Below are 17,595 nucleotides of genomic sequence, written 5' to 3' on the forward strand. Positions count from 1 at the left end.
AAGGTAGGAGGAGATGAGTTCTGTGGGGCATGAGCAGGCTGAAATAATGGGTCTACCTGGACAGTCCTGTTTGTGGATTTTTGGCAGGAGGTAGAAACGAACTGTGCGGGGTTGGGGGACTATTAGCTTGGAAGCGGATGGGAGGAGATCACCGAATGAAATGAGATCCGTAACCGTAGTGGATACAATGGCCTGATGTGCCATGGTGGGGTCATGGTCCAGGGGAAGGTAGGAGGAGGTATCTGAGCACTGGCGCTCAGCCTCTGCAAGGTAGAGGTCAGTACGCCAGACAACAACAGCACCACCCTTATCGGCAGGCTTGATGACAAAGTTAGGGTTTGATCTATCTAACCCTCAACAACTTCTCTTTCAACTCAACCATCAGTTCTGAGGAAGGGTCTATCTATCTATCTAACTCCAACTTTGTTTTTGTTCCTGATTTACAGCATCCGCAGTTCTTTTGGTTTTTATAAACTATAGGCCAGCTAGTCCAGCAGTGATCATTGAGAAAATGCTCGAGCCCAATGTTAAGCAAGAAATAGCAGGACATTTAGAAAAGCTTAATACAGTCAAACAGTGTCAACATGGTTTTGTGAAAGGAAAAATCGTGTTTGACAACTTTTCTAGAGGTGTTTTTGAGGATAATAAAGAGGTAAAGCGGAACTGGTAGATGTGGTATTTGGATTTCCAGGAGGCATTCAGCATGGTGCCACATAAAAGATGATGGCACAAGATAGGAGCTCACAGTATGGTGGTAATATGCTAGAATCGATTGAGGATTGGTTAACAGAGGACAAAAGTCATAATTAATGGGTCGTTTTCAGGTTGGAAAGATGCAACTAATGGAATGCCACAAGGATCAGTCCTAGGGCCCTGAATTATTGACTATATTAATAACTTGGAGGAAGGTACAAAGTGTAATGTTATATAAATTTTATGATCCAAAAATAGATCGGAGGGCACTGTGATGAGGACATATGGGCAGCATCAGCAGGGTGAGTAAGTGGAAAACTTGGCAGAAGAAGTTTAATGTAGAAAAGTGCGGTCATATATTTGGCAGGAAGAATCAAAAGGCAGACTATTATTTAAATGGAGAAAGTCTTCAAAAAATGTGCAGCATGGAGGGATCTGGGTGTTCGTGTATGAGACGCAAAATGTTTGCATGTGGATGCAGCAAGTAATTAAAGTGGCAAATGGAATTTTGACCTTTATTATGGGAGAGTTGAGTTTAAAAATAAGGAAGTCTTGATGAGGCTACACCTGGAATAGTGCATACAGTTTTGGTCCTGTGTTTCAGAAAAGATATACTGGCAATTCAAAAGAGATTCTTTCTCCTCTTAACAAACCTTCTCAAACTACTCTTTGAATATACTTTTTGTTGCCTTCTCTATCTTTGTTCCATTCATGATCTCGCCATCCTCTGATTACCGCTAAAGTGCCTGGGAATGTTTTCTCTGAAAATGTATTAAAAAATACTTGATACTAAGTTTTACTTCATATTTAACCTTTTTATTCAAGTATGTTTACTATTTTTGATTGTTCAGCTTCATAAGATGTTAGGAGACAAGATGAACAATACAGCAGTTATAGAGAAACAAGTCTTGGAGCTATGGGACAGATTGTATCATAATTGGTTTGTGAAGGTGAGTGTTAAAAAGAAAGAAGTGGTCCAAAATTGAATTATAAATATTCTTAACATGTAAATCCAGTGAAAATAATTAATTGAAAAACAGAATTTGTTGTTCTGTAGATGGGCAACAAAATAAAAGTGCAGGACACTTCACATTACTTTCTCTATAGTATTTATCTGATATACTTCCTTTTTGTTGTCTCTTTTTCCCTACTACGTCTCCCAAATTGTCTCATTTATCTCGATGTCTGCTCTGTCATATTTCCTGTACTTCTTAGCCTCGTCTATAATCATCGTCTCCTTGTGGATCCTCCATTAAGCACTTGCCAAATAGGACATCTTTCTCATAACAAATATTATTCTTCAGCCAACCTCTCATCTATTTTCAAAGGTTTCATTCAGAGCTTTTGTGAGATGTTTGGAGCTCAATATCACATATCTTTTCCACTGTAATTGAAGTTAATGAAAAGAGTGAACAGTTGTCTAGGATACACATTTCGACAATTTGCTTTAACATTTCTTTACTTCATTCCTTAGAATGTAACTCATTCTGGAAGACACAAAGGTCACAAATTCACTATCCATCGCCAAAGTAGTTGGCTCGGAGACATTTTGGACTGGCAGGATGTTGCCTCTTTTATTCATGAAAACATTGAAACTTTTCTTTCTGTGAGTATCTTTAATATAAATTAGTTAAAAGTAGAGATGTTATTTTTGTAATATGGTCCTGAGGCTGAAGCCTTAACAGCATCGTTTAAAATCTACCAAATAATCTTTTTGTACCAATGTTTAAATTCTGTAGACAGTAACTTATTTAGACTGTTTAGTAATTTTTTTTAATGTTCTGTTTGAGCTACATTTTACATTTGTTTTTAACTTGAATACTGTCCTTTTTCTGATTATTCCTTCCCTTTTTCCCCATGATATTTGCATTGTCCCAGTAATAAATTGGCAAGACCTAACAGACCAGGATTCATGAAAGGAAATTGCAGAGGTTCAGAGATGGTTAATCCAGAGAGTAGATTCACAATTCAGTATAATAAAACAATTAGTTCTAAGAATAATTGTTTAAACAATGAAATTCAAAATACAATATTTCTGGCCTTTAAATAAAAATGTGTTTAAATGTGGATTTTTTTTTAACATCCACGTGTGAAGTTTGTTAAGAAAGTAGGCTACCCTCTTGAACCACTGGAATTAATGCAGTGAAGGTACTCCCACAATACTGTTTGGTAAGAAGTACGCAAATTTTGACCCTGCAAATATTTATCTTAAAAAATTTAGACAATACTGCAGTTCTGTACTATGAAATGTCCCAATGTATTAGTGACTAATCTTAGCTGCCTCACAGTAATGCATTGCTAAAATGGACCACGTTCTCGAGAAGGCTTTCAAAAAAAATTATATAACTATGAATCAAATTCTGACTACTGTTCAATTATGTTTGGTGCGTATTCTCCCTGATTGTAGCCTTTAGTGTAAGAAATAGAATTAATCTGTACCATGAAGAGCTAGTTAAAAGCAACACTCACGTTTGGAAATTTTCGTTTCTTTATTCATTGACGGGATGAGGGTGTTGCTGGCCAGGCAGCATTTATTACCCATTCCTAATTGTCTAGAGGGCAGTTAAGAGTCAACCACATTGCTGTGGATCTCGAGTCACTTGCAGACGAGACAAGGTAAGGACAGCAGCTTCCTTCCCGAAAGGACATTAGTGAACCAGATGGGATTTTCCAACAATTGTCAAATAGATTCATGGTCATCATTAGTACCTCAATTCCAGATTAATTTTGAATTCAAATTCCACTGTCTGCTGTGGTGGGATTCAAACCCGGGTCTGGAGAACATTATTTGGGTCTCTGGGTTAATAGTCCAGCAATAATACTGGTAGGCCATCACCTCCCCCATGAAATCATTTACCACTTTTGTCAGAGGAAGGAGGGCAGAATTCCATAAACCACTTCAGATTCTCCAAAAATATCTGTAATGAATGTTTTTTTCCAAGGTTTACAGATGTCAGAAATATTTAACAAGCATAACCTATTAGGCAACAAATAGGTCAATGCTGAGTGGCAATTTATTGTTGTTGTTTATTTTATTCCTTAGATTGACAACAAAAAAGAATCCTGTATCCTTAGAGTTTCAGCTGAACTGCTTTTAAAACCTTCATTGTATCATAGTTTCTTCTAGGTTCAAGTATGCCAGTGCACTCCTGGCTGGTCTCCCTCACCCTGTACTTTCTGTATACGGGAGGACATGCAAAATTCCACATCTTAACTTGCAGCAAGTCCCAAAACCTGATCAGCTCCGTGTTTGTTAACCTACATGGGATCTCAGTCAAGTTAAATCCCCATCCTTATTTTCAAATCTTTCCACAGGTTTCCTCCTCTCCATCTCTGTAATGTCCTCCAAACCCACAAACCTCCAAGATACGTGCTCCTTTAATTCTAGCCTCTTGTGCATTGCCAATTATAATTGCTAAGCCATTAGTATCCAAGCCTCCAGTTGCCTAAGCTTTAAGCTCTGGAATTCCCTCCCTGAACTTTTCCAACTCTTTATCTTTCTTGCCACATAAAGGCATTTCTTAAAGCTTGGTCAAAGAGGTAAGCTTTTGGTAACTTAACATGATATTGCCTGAAGTGGCTTGGTGTCAAGCTTAGTTTAATAATATTACTGTGAAGTGCTTTGGGACATTTCATCACTATTATAGATGCTGTATAGATATGTTATTGTTGTAGTGGAGCTACAGCTACTAAAAAAAAGACTATAAGACATTATAATATTACAGATATACAATAAAAAATAGTCTCCTGCTAATGTTTCTTTTGATTTATTTCACTTTTTTCCCACATTGATATTTACTGATTTTATTTTTGTTTAATTCTTTCATGGCATGTGGGCCTGCTGGCTGGGCTCTTTGAACTGAATTGCTAGCTAGGTCCTTTCGGAGGGTAGTTAAGAGTCAACCGTATTGCTGTGGGTCTGAGGTTGCATATAGGCCAGACCATGTAAGGATGACCGATTTCTTTATTGGGTGATTACATGGTCACCATGAGACTAGCTTTTTAATTTCGCTGTCTGCCATGGTGTTACTTGAACCCATGTCCCTAGGCCGTTAGACTGGGTTTTTGGATTGCTAGTCCGGTGACGTTACTGCTTGCCTCTTGTTAGATCTCTGGAAATGTCAATGCCATGAAGAATGCATGCACCTTCCGTTGGGTTGTAGACTGCCATCCCTTTTCATGAACAATATCACCCCTGAGGTAAATGAATGATAGGGGATTGGAGTTTTAAATGCGAAAAACATTTTTAGACTCTCTTTGTTCTACACCCACTGCTAGGTCAACAGTTCTAAAACTGCTTAAAGCAGGGGAAATTCTAGTTGTTGAGTTTTCGTAAATTATGCAGTTCTTGTACCCTGGCAACTGATTTTTTTTTTAAAATGCCAATATCTACCTTGTACTTAACAAGCTAACTTTAAGAAAGGGGAGGAGAAAATAACTGGAGACCTAAACACTGAAAGACGTTAAAGACTTTAAAGACTAGAGATCGTCACCTATCAGCTCATTGCCATGCATTCTCATCGTGTTGTAGGTCATGACGTCAGTCTGCTGCTGGTCTCACTGCAGGTAGACCACCTGATCTGCACCTTTTATCCTCTCCCGTTCACCTCTTGCTCTGGAGTCTTTACTACTCGTAGTGAATCTTACTGGAAACACCTTTTTTTTTTTCTCTCTGCGCAAAATTTCCAAATAAAGTCCCTTGGTGTTTGTCTCAGGTCCTCAGGTGAAGTCTCCACTTTCATTGACTGTGCTCCTTACTCTTTTTACTTGCGCCTTGCAGATGGTAGACAGACTTTGAGGAATCAGGAAGCAAATTTTTGGCCATATAGAATTCCCAGCCTCTGACCTGCACTTGTAGCTACAGTATTTGTATGGATAATCGAGTTCAGTTTCTGGTCAGTGGTAATCTTCAGTATGTTGATAGTGGAGCATTCAGCAATTGTAACACTTCCAGATTTCAAGGGGTGAAGTTTGGATTCTGTCTTGTTGGAGATGGTCATAGTCTGGGACTTGTGTAGCATGAATGTTGCTTGTCACTCATCAGCTCCAGTCTGAATGTTGTCCACATCTGGCTGCATCGGGCACAGATTGCTTCAGTGTCGAAGAAGTCGCAAATATTGCGAATATTATGCAAACATCAGTGAATGTCCTCACCTCTGATTGTATGATGGAAGCAAGGTTATTGATGAAGTAGCTGAAGATGTTTGGGCTGATAAACTTCTGCAGCGATTTTCTGGGGCTGAGATGGTTGACTTCAAGCAACAACTATCCTGCTTTGCGCTAGACGTGACCCCACGTACTCTTGGATGATGTTACTATATGTAGTTGAGAAATAGGTGAGGACTCAGGTTAAATCTTTAGTGGAGACCAGAGGTAATCATGCAGAATCAGGAAGAGAGGTCACACAGATGCTAGAAAACAACTTGGAGGAAAGATTTTCTGCTTTGATATCAAGGAGTTGCCCTAATTTCCCCTCATGAGTTCATCTCTTTTTGTCCATGTTCAAGACCAAAGCTGTAATGAAGTCAGGAGTTGAGTGGGCCTAGTGGAACCCAAACTGAATATCAGTGAGCAGTTTATTGTTGAATATGACCAGCTGAAGAGCCCTTATGATGACCGCTTTCATCACTTTGTAGAAGATTGACAGTGGATGAATGCTGTCGTAATTAGATGAGTTAGATTTGTCCTCCTTTTCCATGGACAGGACGTATCTGAACAACTGAACTACAACAGCTAGGATAAGGGAGAGGCTAGTTCTACAGTGCAAGTCTTCAGTACAGTTGTCAGGGCCAGGAGCTTTTGCAGTATTCAGTGCCTTCAGCCATTTCTTAATATCACATAAAAATAATTGAAATGGCTGAAGGCCGGCAACTGTGATACTGGAAACCATAAGAATTGGCTAAAATAGATTAAACGAAAAATTAAGAGATGAAATTTGTGTGGTATTTTAACCATATAAAACCAGATATATCGTTCTTGGGCCTCATTGTTCCCTTCCTTTTCTGGTACTGTGTATTGAAGGCTGTATTAATGCTGTTTCTTGCTTTCACCCTGAACTGGAAAATTTAATTGACTTCCAATTTTCATGCTTCTTCTGCTTTTGTGTGGTTGTCTTATTCTGTTATCAAAGTGATCTCCTTTGATATCTCTGTCTCCCTTTCTTGGGATAGATCATCAAATAATACTTCCTCACACCTCATTTCCTTTAAGAATACTATCTCATTCTCCCAGTTTCTGTCTCCATTATAATAGTATGGACAATGTAACCTTCTATGCTAGTACTTCAGATCTTTTTCCATCAACTGAGATTTTGCCCTCTCTCTGCCCTTTTTCTGAACTGATTCTAAAGCAATTTAGTATTTCTAACCCATTCTCCTTGGGATTAACACCAACATTCCTTTGCTATGTCTGCATACTAACATTTGATGATTCACTAGGACATCCGATTTCTCTTTACACAATACTCCACATGAGGTCTAACAAGTCTCTTGTGCAAGTACAATATCTCTTCCGTGCTCTTGTAATGCCCCTCTATAATAGATTAGCATGCACAGCTGATAAGCAATCAGGACTCTATCGAGTCAAAGAGCAGCAGAGCTTTGGGTGACCTGAAGTTTACAAAACGTGGAATGGAGGAGACAGCCAAGAGAAGTTGGAATAGCTGAGTCTGAAGGTAGCAAATGCATAATTAAGAATTCAGCAGCAGATAAACTGAAACTAATGATGTTAGGCAATTTTGTGTCGTAACGGTCATGAAATGAGCTTGCAAGCTCATTTCATGACCATTATGACACAAAATTGTGAACAGGCTGACTTAAATCAGTTGCCAGGGAGTGGACTGGAGTCAGTAGCTAGGAAAAGGAATTGGGAGCTGGGACCCAAAAAATGGCTACAGTCTTTCCAATATTTAAATGGATGAAGTTTCAGTTTGTCCAATATTGGACATCAGATAAACAGCCTGGTCTTCAGTGATGATGGAGGAGGAGAGAAAGGTGATGGAGATGCAGATATGGAAACTAACTCTGTACTCTTGGATGATGTCACTATATGTGGTTGAGAAATAGGTGAGGACTCAGGTTGAATCTTTAGTGGAGATCAGAGGTAATGGTGCAGAATCAGGAAGAGTGGTCACACAAATGCTAGAAAAGTAGGATAAAATAAGGGGAGAGCAGTTACATATGAATGGATAATAGTGGAGAGGTATTAGAGAAAGATGATCTGGTCAACCTTATCAAAAGTAGACAGATTGAGAAGGATGAAGGTTATCTTTGTAATAATCAAGTAAGATATTGTTACTGTTAGAACCCTCGATAATTTTTTGTTATTTTTATTTTTATTCTTTTTATTAATTTAGTTTGAAACTGTGAATTAGAAATTGTGAGCTGAAGATGACTTGTAAAATTTGGGAAACAGCTCATGGTAAAAGGAAAAGAACAAACTAAATAAGCTTTTGTTTGTTTGTGAGGCCAAGAAAGGAGGTTAATTGCAACCAGATTATTGATTTAAGAGAGTTCTGACAGACACAGTGACCCTGGGAGGAGCATTGTGTTTAAACATATATCAGAAGTTGGCTATTAACCAGGTCAGTATCTGGAAATTTATTCTGGAGAGTCTGGAAGGCACCCTATATTCAAGTTCAGATGTTCAGTCTCTCAGGGCCATAGTTGATTTTTTTTTCCCTTTTTTTTGAGCTATATTTTCTGATAAGTATTTGGTTGCTGACAACACAGCATAAATATTTGAAAGCTACCTGCCTAATCTCCCCTTCCAGCTTTTGGAAACCCAAAGAGCAGAAAGCTGAGTTAGAAATATCAGTGCCTGTATGTGATTGAACTGAAAAGGTAACCCTGATCACCTCTATAAAAGCAACCGAAGGAGTCCTCATCTACATTAGAGGGGGGGCAATGGCCTAGTTGTATTATTGCTAGACTATTAATTGAGAAAGTCAGCTAATATTCTGGGGAAGCAGTTCAAATCCTGCTGTGGCAGATGAATTTAATTAAGGATCTAATGATGACCATGAAACCATTGTTGATTGTCAGGAAAACCCATCTGGATTCACAAATGTCCTTTCACAAATGTCCTGATCTGGCCTACAGGTGTCTCCAGATCCAAAGCACTATGGTTGATTCTTAACTGCCTATTGGGTAATTCGGGGTGGACCATAAATGCTGGCCTAGCCAAATATGCCCACATCCCGTGAGTGAGTGGAAAAATCCTGTGAAGTGATGCATTGTGGAAACCGTAGAAGCAATCTGGCCAGTTTTATCTTTCTTTTATTTATCACTTAACTGTTTGTGTATTTTTTTTTGTGACTTGGGGCTGAAAAAATTTGTTTCTAGTTCAAAGCATAGACATTTATTAGTTGATCTTTTTAAAATTTTCTTCTCTGCTAAAGTTATTGTATATTTAATAAAATAAGTATTTATTTTGTGTAAGATACAAAACCGATGTCAAACTCTGGGATTTGGGTGGCATAACTTGAAGCAAAATTACCATTAATAATGTTGGCAAACATGGAGATTAGGACAGGGAGTTGGATGATCAGGTTAGTGGGAAGAGGGTAGATGGAAAGGAGGTGAGCCTTATGGACAAAAATGAGTTTGGAGAGGGCATGGCAGAGGTGGAGAACTTGGCAAAGATATTAGTTCAAGGTTAGGGCAGAGGGGATATTTAAAGCAAGAGTTAAAGTTCTTCTGTGTGGAAGAGACTAGAACTTGCAACAGGAAGGAGATAGAATGCTTAACAGCATGGTGTAAAGACAACAATCTCTCCAACATCAGCAAAACAAAGGAGCTGGTTGTTGACTTCAGGAAAAGGAGGGGAGGGCACGCCCCGTCTGCATCAATGGTGCTGAGGTGGAGATGGATAAGAGCATTGAATTTCTGGAAATGACAATCATCAACAATCTGTCCTGGTCGTCCCACGTTGACCCTACAGTCAAAAAAGCACAGCAACTCCTCTACTTCTGGAGATTAAGGAAATTCAGCATATCCTTGAAGACTCGGACAAATTTTTAGGATACTTTCTGTGGTGCATCTATATCCGGATGCATCACAGCATGGTATGGCAAGTGCTCTTCCCAAGACCAAAAGAAACTACAGAGAGTTGTGAATACAGCCCAGTCCATCATGCAAACCAGCCTCCAGTCCGCTGACTTCAGATATACATCCTCGTGCATCGGGAAACAGATTCAAGAACAGCTTCTTCCACGCTGTTATCAGACTTTGAATGGACCTCTTTGATGTTAATGTTGATCTCTCTATACCTTCTTGGCAGCTGTAATATTGTATCCTGCACTGTGTTCTATTACCCTGATGCACTTGTAATCCAATCTGTCTGCAAAGCACATAAGACAACACTTTTCACTGTATTTTGGTACATGTGACAGTAATAAATCAAGTAAAGTCAAAATATAATAGTTATCAATAAACCCAGGACGGGAACTTCAAAAAAAGTCTATACCCAGAGAGTGCTTAAAATGTGGAAATCTAAATGAGGTAACCAATATTGTAGCATTAAAGATGAAATTAAATAAACATGAGGTTGAAAGATATAATTATATTAGATTAAGAAGGATGGAACAGCATCTGAGTTGAAGGGACAGGTTTAGGTTTTTTAAAATTTTTTATCTAGGTGGCAAGTTTATTTTAAGCCCTTCCTATACATTTTACTATTGCTAATCAAGCTCATACACCTTGGTTTAATGGCAGAAGGAGGATTTGGTAAAAATCTCAGCAAATATAGGGCATCAAGTATAAATCACCAGCATCAGTTTTGGGGAGTTTTATTTTATTTTCTAGAGGCCTGTAAGCTTAATTATCCTCCTCAAGAGTTTAAATTTTCTGGGTAAACACCACATCTGAGGAGGCTGAACTTCTGGGTCCTGTTACTTACCGCAGTGAACGTCTAAACATGGACTGCTGTTGTTGATCTGGGTTATTGTACATCTTTTCTCTGACTTTGATTGTGAATCCTGTTATTAAATTGTCTTCTTGCAAGTTGCAGTTTTTGGTTGTCACTAAGCTTAATGGTCTTATTTTCCTTTAATTTTACCTTCGTTTTTTTTTTCTTCAGTCTCTGATTCTAAAAGTCAAAACTTAAAACTCTTCAAATTTGCAACAAAGCATGATTTTTCAAGGTCCTTGGAAACCTCTGATCCCTGCTTGTGTATCCCTTGAAAATGATCTTGTACCACATTTGATTTCAGTCATGCCAGTAGGGTGCAGCATATAACTGAGACAGACGTTATTGTTTGGTTTTTGTTAGCGTTGACTCTTTTATGGAGATGCTTCTTGCTGATCTTCAATTTCACTTTGGAATTAAAACATTTGTTCTAATGCCTTGATTCTGTTTAATCAGAAATTAATAATAAATGTTACTGTGCAAGTGCATTGTTATATCATAGCAAGTAAAAAATATAAATACATAAAATAACTGCAGAGGCTGGTATCCCATTACCAAGTCACCCTTTATCTACACGTGCACAGTACACTGGCTATGGTCAGCCAGCTCAGAGTCAATCACTGAGGTGAGGAGATTCTGAATACCCTGTTCATATTGGTCAGCCAAGTTGTTAATGCCAATCAAGGATCTTAGTCAATGTGATCCACCTGGTTCCAATCACTAGAATACAGAAGATTTTTAAAAAGTGGGAATTTACTTTGCTAGGCTAAGTAACTTTGAAGAAGAGCTGAGTTCAATAAGGTATATGTTAGGCTAGTCAGTACGTAGAGCCCATAGCATTGGGGATAGTAATTAGCATGGATAGAGGATTTACTAACTAATAGAAGATGGGAACTTGTAATTAGTGGATCGCTAGAGAGTTCAATGCCGGCGCCACAATTATTTACAATATTCTGCTGAACCAATTCAAGTCTTGCCCAGTTTTATTTCTGAACATGCTATCTATACATGAGCGCTACATAGGAATAATGTGCCTTCAAGCTTACAAATTCTATTTTAATAATATGCTTTTTTTGGCAAAGCAACAAAGTCCTATAAAGCACAGAGCAGATTGCCCATTACTTGGGCTGTGAATTAAGAGTTTAAAAATACCTTAACACTCCAGTAAAGTATACAGATGAAATAATTCATGTGCATTTAACAGCAACCTTTTTTTTAAAACTAAAAGTATTGGAGCCTCAAACTGAGACCAAACTTTTCTGCTTTAGCACATACTTTGTGAGCCATTTTCCTAGGAACAGAGTATCATTGGCCTGGAATAAGTTACATCTGTCCTGAAGATGACACACAGTTCTTTTTGCAGTTGTGTGGTGCCAACTTGAGTTGAATCTATTTATGATCCTCTGAATATTTTAAAGTTGCTATTGACGTTTGTTGGGATCAGAAGTAGTTGTATGAAGTTTTCCTGTGATGAAACATTTTTGTTACATGTTTGGCTAAATACTTAACAAATTGATTTTAATTAGCTTCACGTATTAATGTACTTGAATCTAAACGTGGTTCTGAGTTTGAATTCTTTGACAGGTTATTCTTTTTTTCCAAAATATATTAGCTGTGGTTGAATAGCCTTTCTGTTTTTGGCAGGTTTTTAATACAATCAAACAGCATTCCAGTGTGTTCCGTCTGGAGAAAACTAGACGCGATTTAACTTGACCAGCCTCATTTGTACTTTCTGATCAAAAGTGCAATCCGGGCACAGAGTGCAGTATGGTTATGTGAAATGTGGACAAAAAATTATGATGATAAAAAGTAATCTTTAGAACCCATTATATTTGTTTTCAAAGCCTATTTCCTCCTTTCTATTTGAGAAGGGAATTTTCAGTGCAAAGCAGAGGGAAAAAGAATACAAGGCCTCTGTCCCCACCTGTTGCACAAGGATTTCATGCTGATGCACAGTGAGGGAAGGGGATAAGCAGAAAGATAATGCTGATGGATGTTCTAATGAGCAGTGTCAAAGTGGAAAACTGATGCAAGTGTGGTGGGACTGATATCAAGGAACTCCCTATCTCATTTCCTTTTCTTTATGCTGACAGAGTGATCATTCTGAGGAGTGCCCACACAGCTTAGCTTTACGACTTGCACCTAGCCCTACTGATAGTAGATCTGAAGCAGACAATCAAGGTGTATACACCTCAATTAGGCAACTTCTTGGAGTTAAAAGTGAATATCCAGCACTAGAAAATTTCTGGCTGTAATTGACATGCATCAATCCAAAAGTCACAGCAATCCCGAGGCAGCAGTTTGTTTTTTTTTATACCCCCACTCATTTCTAGGCACAAAACACTTTTAGGATCAGACTTGTAATGAAACATCTGACAATTGAAATTAATCCAGAAAGAAAAGATAATCTTGCATCACGTTGAGCAGAATGAACTACGTAGTGATCTTAACCAGATTAACAACGCGTTAAGGGGACTATTAGCTCTCGGATTCCACTCTAGGCACAGGAAGTCGGCACTTTGTATTTTCGTTTCTGTAACTTGGTTTTGTCTCCAGCCCTAACTGCTGAAATGAAAATCTTTTGCTTTTGGATGAGTTCTCTCTTTTCATTTATGTGTTTGTAATATGAAAAGATTACTGCTGGAGAATATGGTACTTGAAGTTGGGTTAAGGTGTATTTTAGAAGAATAGCAGGAATTTTCCCCTCTACCTAACTTTTCTCCATGCTAAACAGTGTTCAAAGTTATACTGACTTCCTGCATGATTACTTCTGATGTACTATTTGTACTTGATTAGTTGCATTCTGGCTTACTTTCACATCCTGTTCAGAAATATTACGAAATAGTCGTCAGTACACTATGAAAGTTTACCTTCTGAATAGAGATAATGACTGTGCAAAGTGAAGGAATTGTACATTAATGGAAGGTGTCATCAACAGTGCTATCCAGCAGTACTTGCTTAGCAATTACCTGCACACTGCTCAGTTTGGGTCTGTCAGGGTGCTCGGCTCCTGACCTCATTACAGGCTTGGCCCAGGCATGGGCAAAAGAGTTGAATTCAAGGTGAGTTGAGTATAACTGCTCTTGACATCAAGGCCATATGTGGCCATGTGACATCAGGGAACTCTAGCAAAACTGGTGTCAATGGTAAGGTAGGTGGGATGGTTGTAGTGAGTAGAGGTCAGTCACCTCGGTTCCAAGACGTTTCTGCAACAGTCCCTCAGGGGACTGTCCATGGTCCAAACATCATCAGGTGATTGATCACTGACTTTCCCTCCAACATAAGTTAGAAGTGGGGATATTCGCCAATGATTGCACAATGTTCAATGCCATTAATAACTCCTCAGATACTGAGGCAGTCCATGTCCAAATGAAGCAAGACCAGGACAATATTCAGATTTGGGCATGATAAGTGGCAAGTAACATTCATGCAACATAAGTGCCTAGCAATGACCATGCCCAACAAGAGGGAATCTGACCATCACTGAATCTCCTGCTGTCAACATCCTGAGATTTGCCCTTGACCAGAAACTGAATTGGACTAGTCGCATAAGATTATTTGCTACAAGAGCAGATTAGAAGCTAAAACCTTGCTGCGCGAATAACTTGCTTTCTAACTCCCTAAAGCCTGTCCGTTATCTACAAGACACAAATCAGAAGTAATGGAAAACTCAACTACGTGATGAAAGCAGTTGCAACAACTTTCAAACAGCTTGACACCATCCAAGAGCAAAGCAATCTGGCATCACATTCACAAATATTTACTCCCTCCACCACTAATGCAAAGTAGCAACAATGTGTTCTATCTACAATATGTACTATAGAAATTCCTCAAGGCTGCTTAAACAGCACCTTCCAAATCCACAACCAGCACCATCCAGAAGGACAAGAGCAGCAGATACATGGGAAACGTCATCACTTGAAAGTTCCTTCCTTATCCACTCACCATCCAGTTTTGGAAATATATCGCAGTTCCTTCAGTGTCACTGGATTAAACTACTTTAAACTCCATTCCTAAAGTTATTTTGGGTCTACCTACAGCAAATAGACTGCAGCGGTTTAAAAAAGTAGCTTATCACCACCATCTCAAAGGCAGCTAGGGATAGGCAATAAATGCTGGCCCAGCGTTGCCCACATCCTGTGAATGAATACCTTTTATAAAAAAAAATCGAATTCATGTGAGCATCAAATCACTAATATTAGAGTGCCTTTCTCAGCTGCACATAAGAAAAATCCAGATAATTCTGTTGATTGCGTAACAAGGAGAATTTTGTAAATTGAAACAGCAAGCCTAGATAGACATACCCAAGAAAACTGCAGTCAATCTATAATGATCAAGGTGAATATTGTATCTTTTGAATGAAAAGTGTCTTTGGGAGGATTAATACTCATAGCTCCAAAAGCTTCTGTCTATTCTTCACATCCTCGCTGGAAGAAACATTGTCTTCAAACATAAGATCAGCTTCCACGTGATTGCTGTGGTACCTTGCACTACCATTACATTTGAATTCTTTCCTGTTGTTGTGCTGCTTGTACGACAAATAGCCCTGGATGAACGTGAACTTTTACCAGCTTGGCATTGTGAAGAACAAAGCCGAGGTATTGGTGCTGGATGGATTTCAACCAACAGTTTGGAATAAACTCCCAAAATTTTATAGCATGTGGAGAATAGATGAACAGCCAACAGACTACAGAAGTAGTCAAGTCTGGAGGTGACAAAGGAGCTTTGACGGCCATGAGGCACTTGAAGACCTAGGATAAATCTTGAGAGACTTGAACTAATAGACTATTTGAGTACTTTTTTCATCATACAGTGAAACTCTCACACTGTTTGTTTCCATATCTTTTGTTTCCTATCTTCTACTTTCACTATCATAGGTTGATGCTTTGCTACAGCAAGCTGTACTCTCTGGGCTTGTTATTCTGCCTGGATGACTGACTGATTTGAAGAATTGGTAATGTATCCATGTTTGTTGATCTTGCAAAGTTAGATGGAATGGTAAGCTGTGGGGAGGACATAAAAGCTGTAAAGAAATATAGACAGATTAAGTGATTGGCAAAAAGGCGCAGATGGTATAAGTGTGAAGGTGCTCACTTTGGTTCAAAGGATATAAAAATATTTCATTAAAAAAGTGTAAAACTTTCAACTATTATGTTCAAAACTTCTTGTGTGCTTGTGCAAGGTATGTAGTAAATTAACATGCAAGAACAGGAAGTAATCAAGAAAGCAAAAAGTCTGTTGCCCTTCTTGCAAGGGGATTGGAGTGGGAAATAAAGAAGACTTTTACAATTGTAAAAAGTTTTGGTGAAATCTGAAGCAGTATGGTCGGCTTTGGCCTCTACATTTAAGAAAATATATACTTGCCTTGGAGACTGTATAGCAAAGCTTCCCTAAGTTTGTCCTAAGGCTGAGGGTTGTCCTATGGCAAGTGCTTGGTTGTTTAGCGTAAATACTCTGGGAAGTTCAGTGAAATGAGAGATGATCGCTTTGAAATAAGATTCTGAAGGCGCTTTATGTTAGATGCTGAGAGATAGATTCCATGACCAGTGGAAACAAAAATATAGGGGCAATCTCAGGATGACGGGCCAATCATTTAGGTGTCGAACAAGTGAAATTTCTTCAGTCAAAAGAGTCGTAAAACTTTTGAATTCTCTGTCCCTGAGGTTTGTGGAGACTACTTTTGACTGAGATGAACAGATTTTTTTGCGGTTGAGGAAATAAAAGGCATGGAGAGCAAACAGGAAAGTTTAACCCAAGATCAACCATAATTTTATCGAATGGTGGAGCAGGCTCAATGGACCATATTGTCCACTCCTCCCATTCCTTGAGTTTATATTCCCTAATTTCACAAACCTAAAAACTTCCATGTTTGACCTAGAGATTAATCCAGTTCCTGCTTTGGGTCCACATTTCTAATGGGTTTTAGCCTTTCTCTTACTTGAATTCTTCATGAATAAAGGCAGTTATCTAGAAGGAAGAAACAATTTTATGTGATTGACAGGATTGGTGATTTAAACACTCTTTTTGTCCAAAACATTTGCTGATGTTGTTTCAGGTTTTTAAACTTCTATTAATAACGTTCAGCAAAATTTGTTTTAATCCATTCTACATGTGTTGTGGGTAATATCTTCTGACTTCCATACGTGTCTGATTTTGTTGTATTGCCCTCAGCTGTTGGGGCCTAGGTAATTATCGATTTGGCAAAGGGGTGAGTGCAGCTGAGAGCACTTCTGATTTTTCACATTTGTATTTCCATAGATATTGGAGTCTCTCTGGATTGTGATGAGCCGAAATGTGAGTTTGCTGTTCACGACTGCAACCACCTTATTGACAGTTCTATTCCACAGTGGTACAGCACTTCTCAACTTTGCCCTTTCATTGGTAAGAAGTTTAATGTTGAAACTACATTATAAGCTGTACTTTATTCGATGTTGTGGGATCATTTTAATATTAATAAAAGCTGTTGGAATTTTATATACAAACACTCCTTCTTTATAAAAACCAAAAGAACTGCGAATGCTATAAATCAGGAACAAAAAGTTGTTGGAAAAGCTCAGCAGGTTTGGCAGCATCTGTGAAGGAGAAGACAGAGTTAACGTTTCGGGTCCGGTGACCCTTCCTCAGAACTGATGGTGGCTGGGAAAACGTCAGTTTATATGCAGAAAATAGGGAGGTGGGTGAGGTAGGGAGTAAACGATAGGATGGAGCTCAAAGAGAGAGAAAGACAGTTTGACAGACAAAGGAGATAGTAGGAACTGCAAGATGCTGCTTGGCCTGCTGTGTTCATCCAGCTCTGCACCTTGTTGTCTTGGACAGACAAAGGAGTTGCTAACGATCAGGCTGCGGGGATGAATAGTAGTTAATGGGGACTGTTAGTGACTAACAACAGAGGGTGTGTAATGGCAGGCTATGTGGTAACAAGGCCTGGTGTGTGGGGTGGGGGGCTGGGACATGGGAGAGTTTAGGCCCTAAAATTATTGAACTCAATATTGAGTC

At 38.8% G+C, this 17,595-nt stretch overlaps 1 protein-coding gene across 1 annotated transcript in view; it reads left to right on the forward strand.

The window, feature by feature from the left end:
* Positions 1–511: 511 nt before the first annotated feature.
* LOC125481512 (transmembrane protein 245-like) overlaps positions 512–17,595 on the forward strand; it is a gene marked incomplete at its 3' end in the record, with an annotated part of 19,039 nt that continues 1,955 nt past the window's right edge. Inside the window, exons 1-4 of the mRNA XM_048593175.1 lie at positions 512–652; positions 1,545–1,643; positions 2,168–2,299; positions 16,858–16,980. Of these exons, the coding sequence (XP_048449132.1) occupies positions 512–652; positions 1,545–1,643; positions 2,168–2,299; positions 16,858–16,980 (495 nt within the window). The remainder of the gene's footprint in view (positions 653–1,544; positions 1,644–2,167; positions 2,300–16,857; positions 16,981–17,595) is intronic.

Source organism: Rhincodon typus, unplaced genomic scaffold (assembly GCF_021869965.1).
Source record: "Rhincodon typus isolate 14 unplaced genomic scaffold, sRhiTyp1.1 hic_rhity00002434, whole genome shotgun sequence".
NCBI classification, from domain to species: Eukaryota; Metazoa; Chordata; class Chondrichthyes; order Orectolobiformes; family Rhincodontidae; genus Rhincodon; species Rhincodon typus.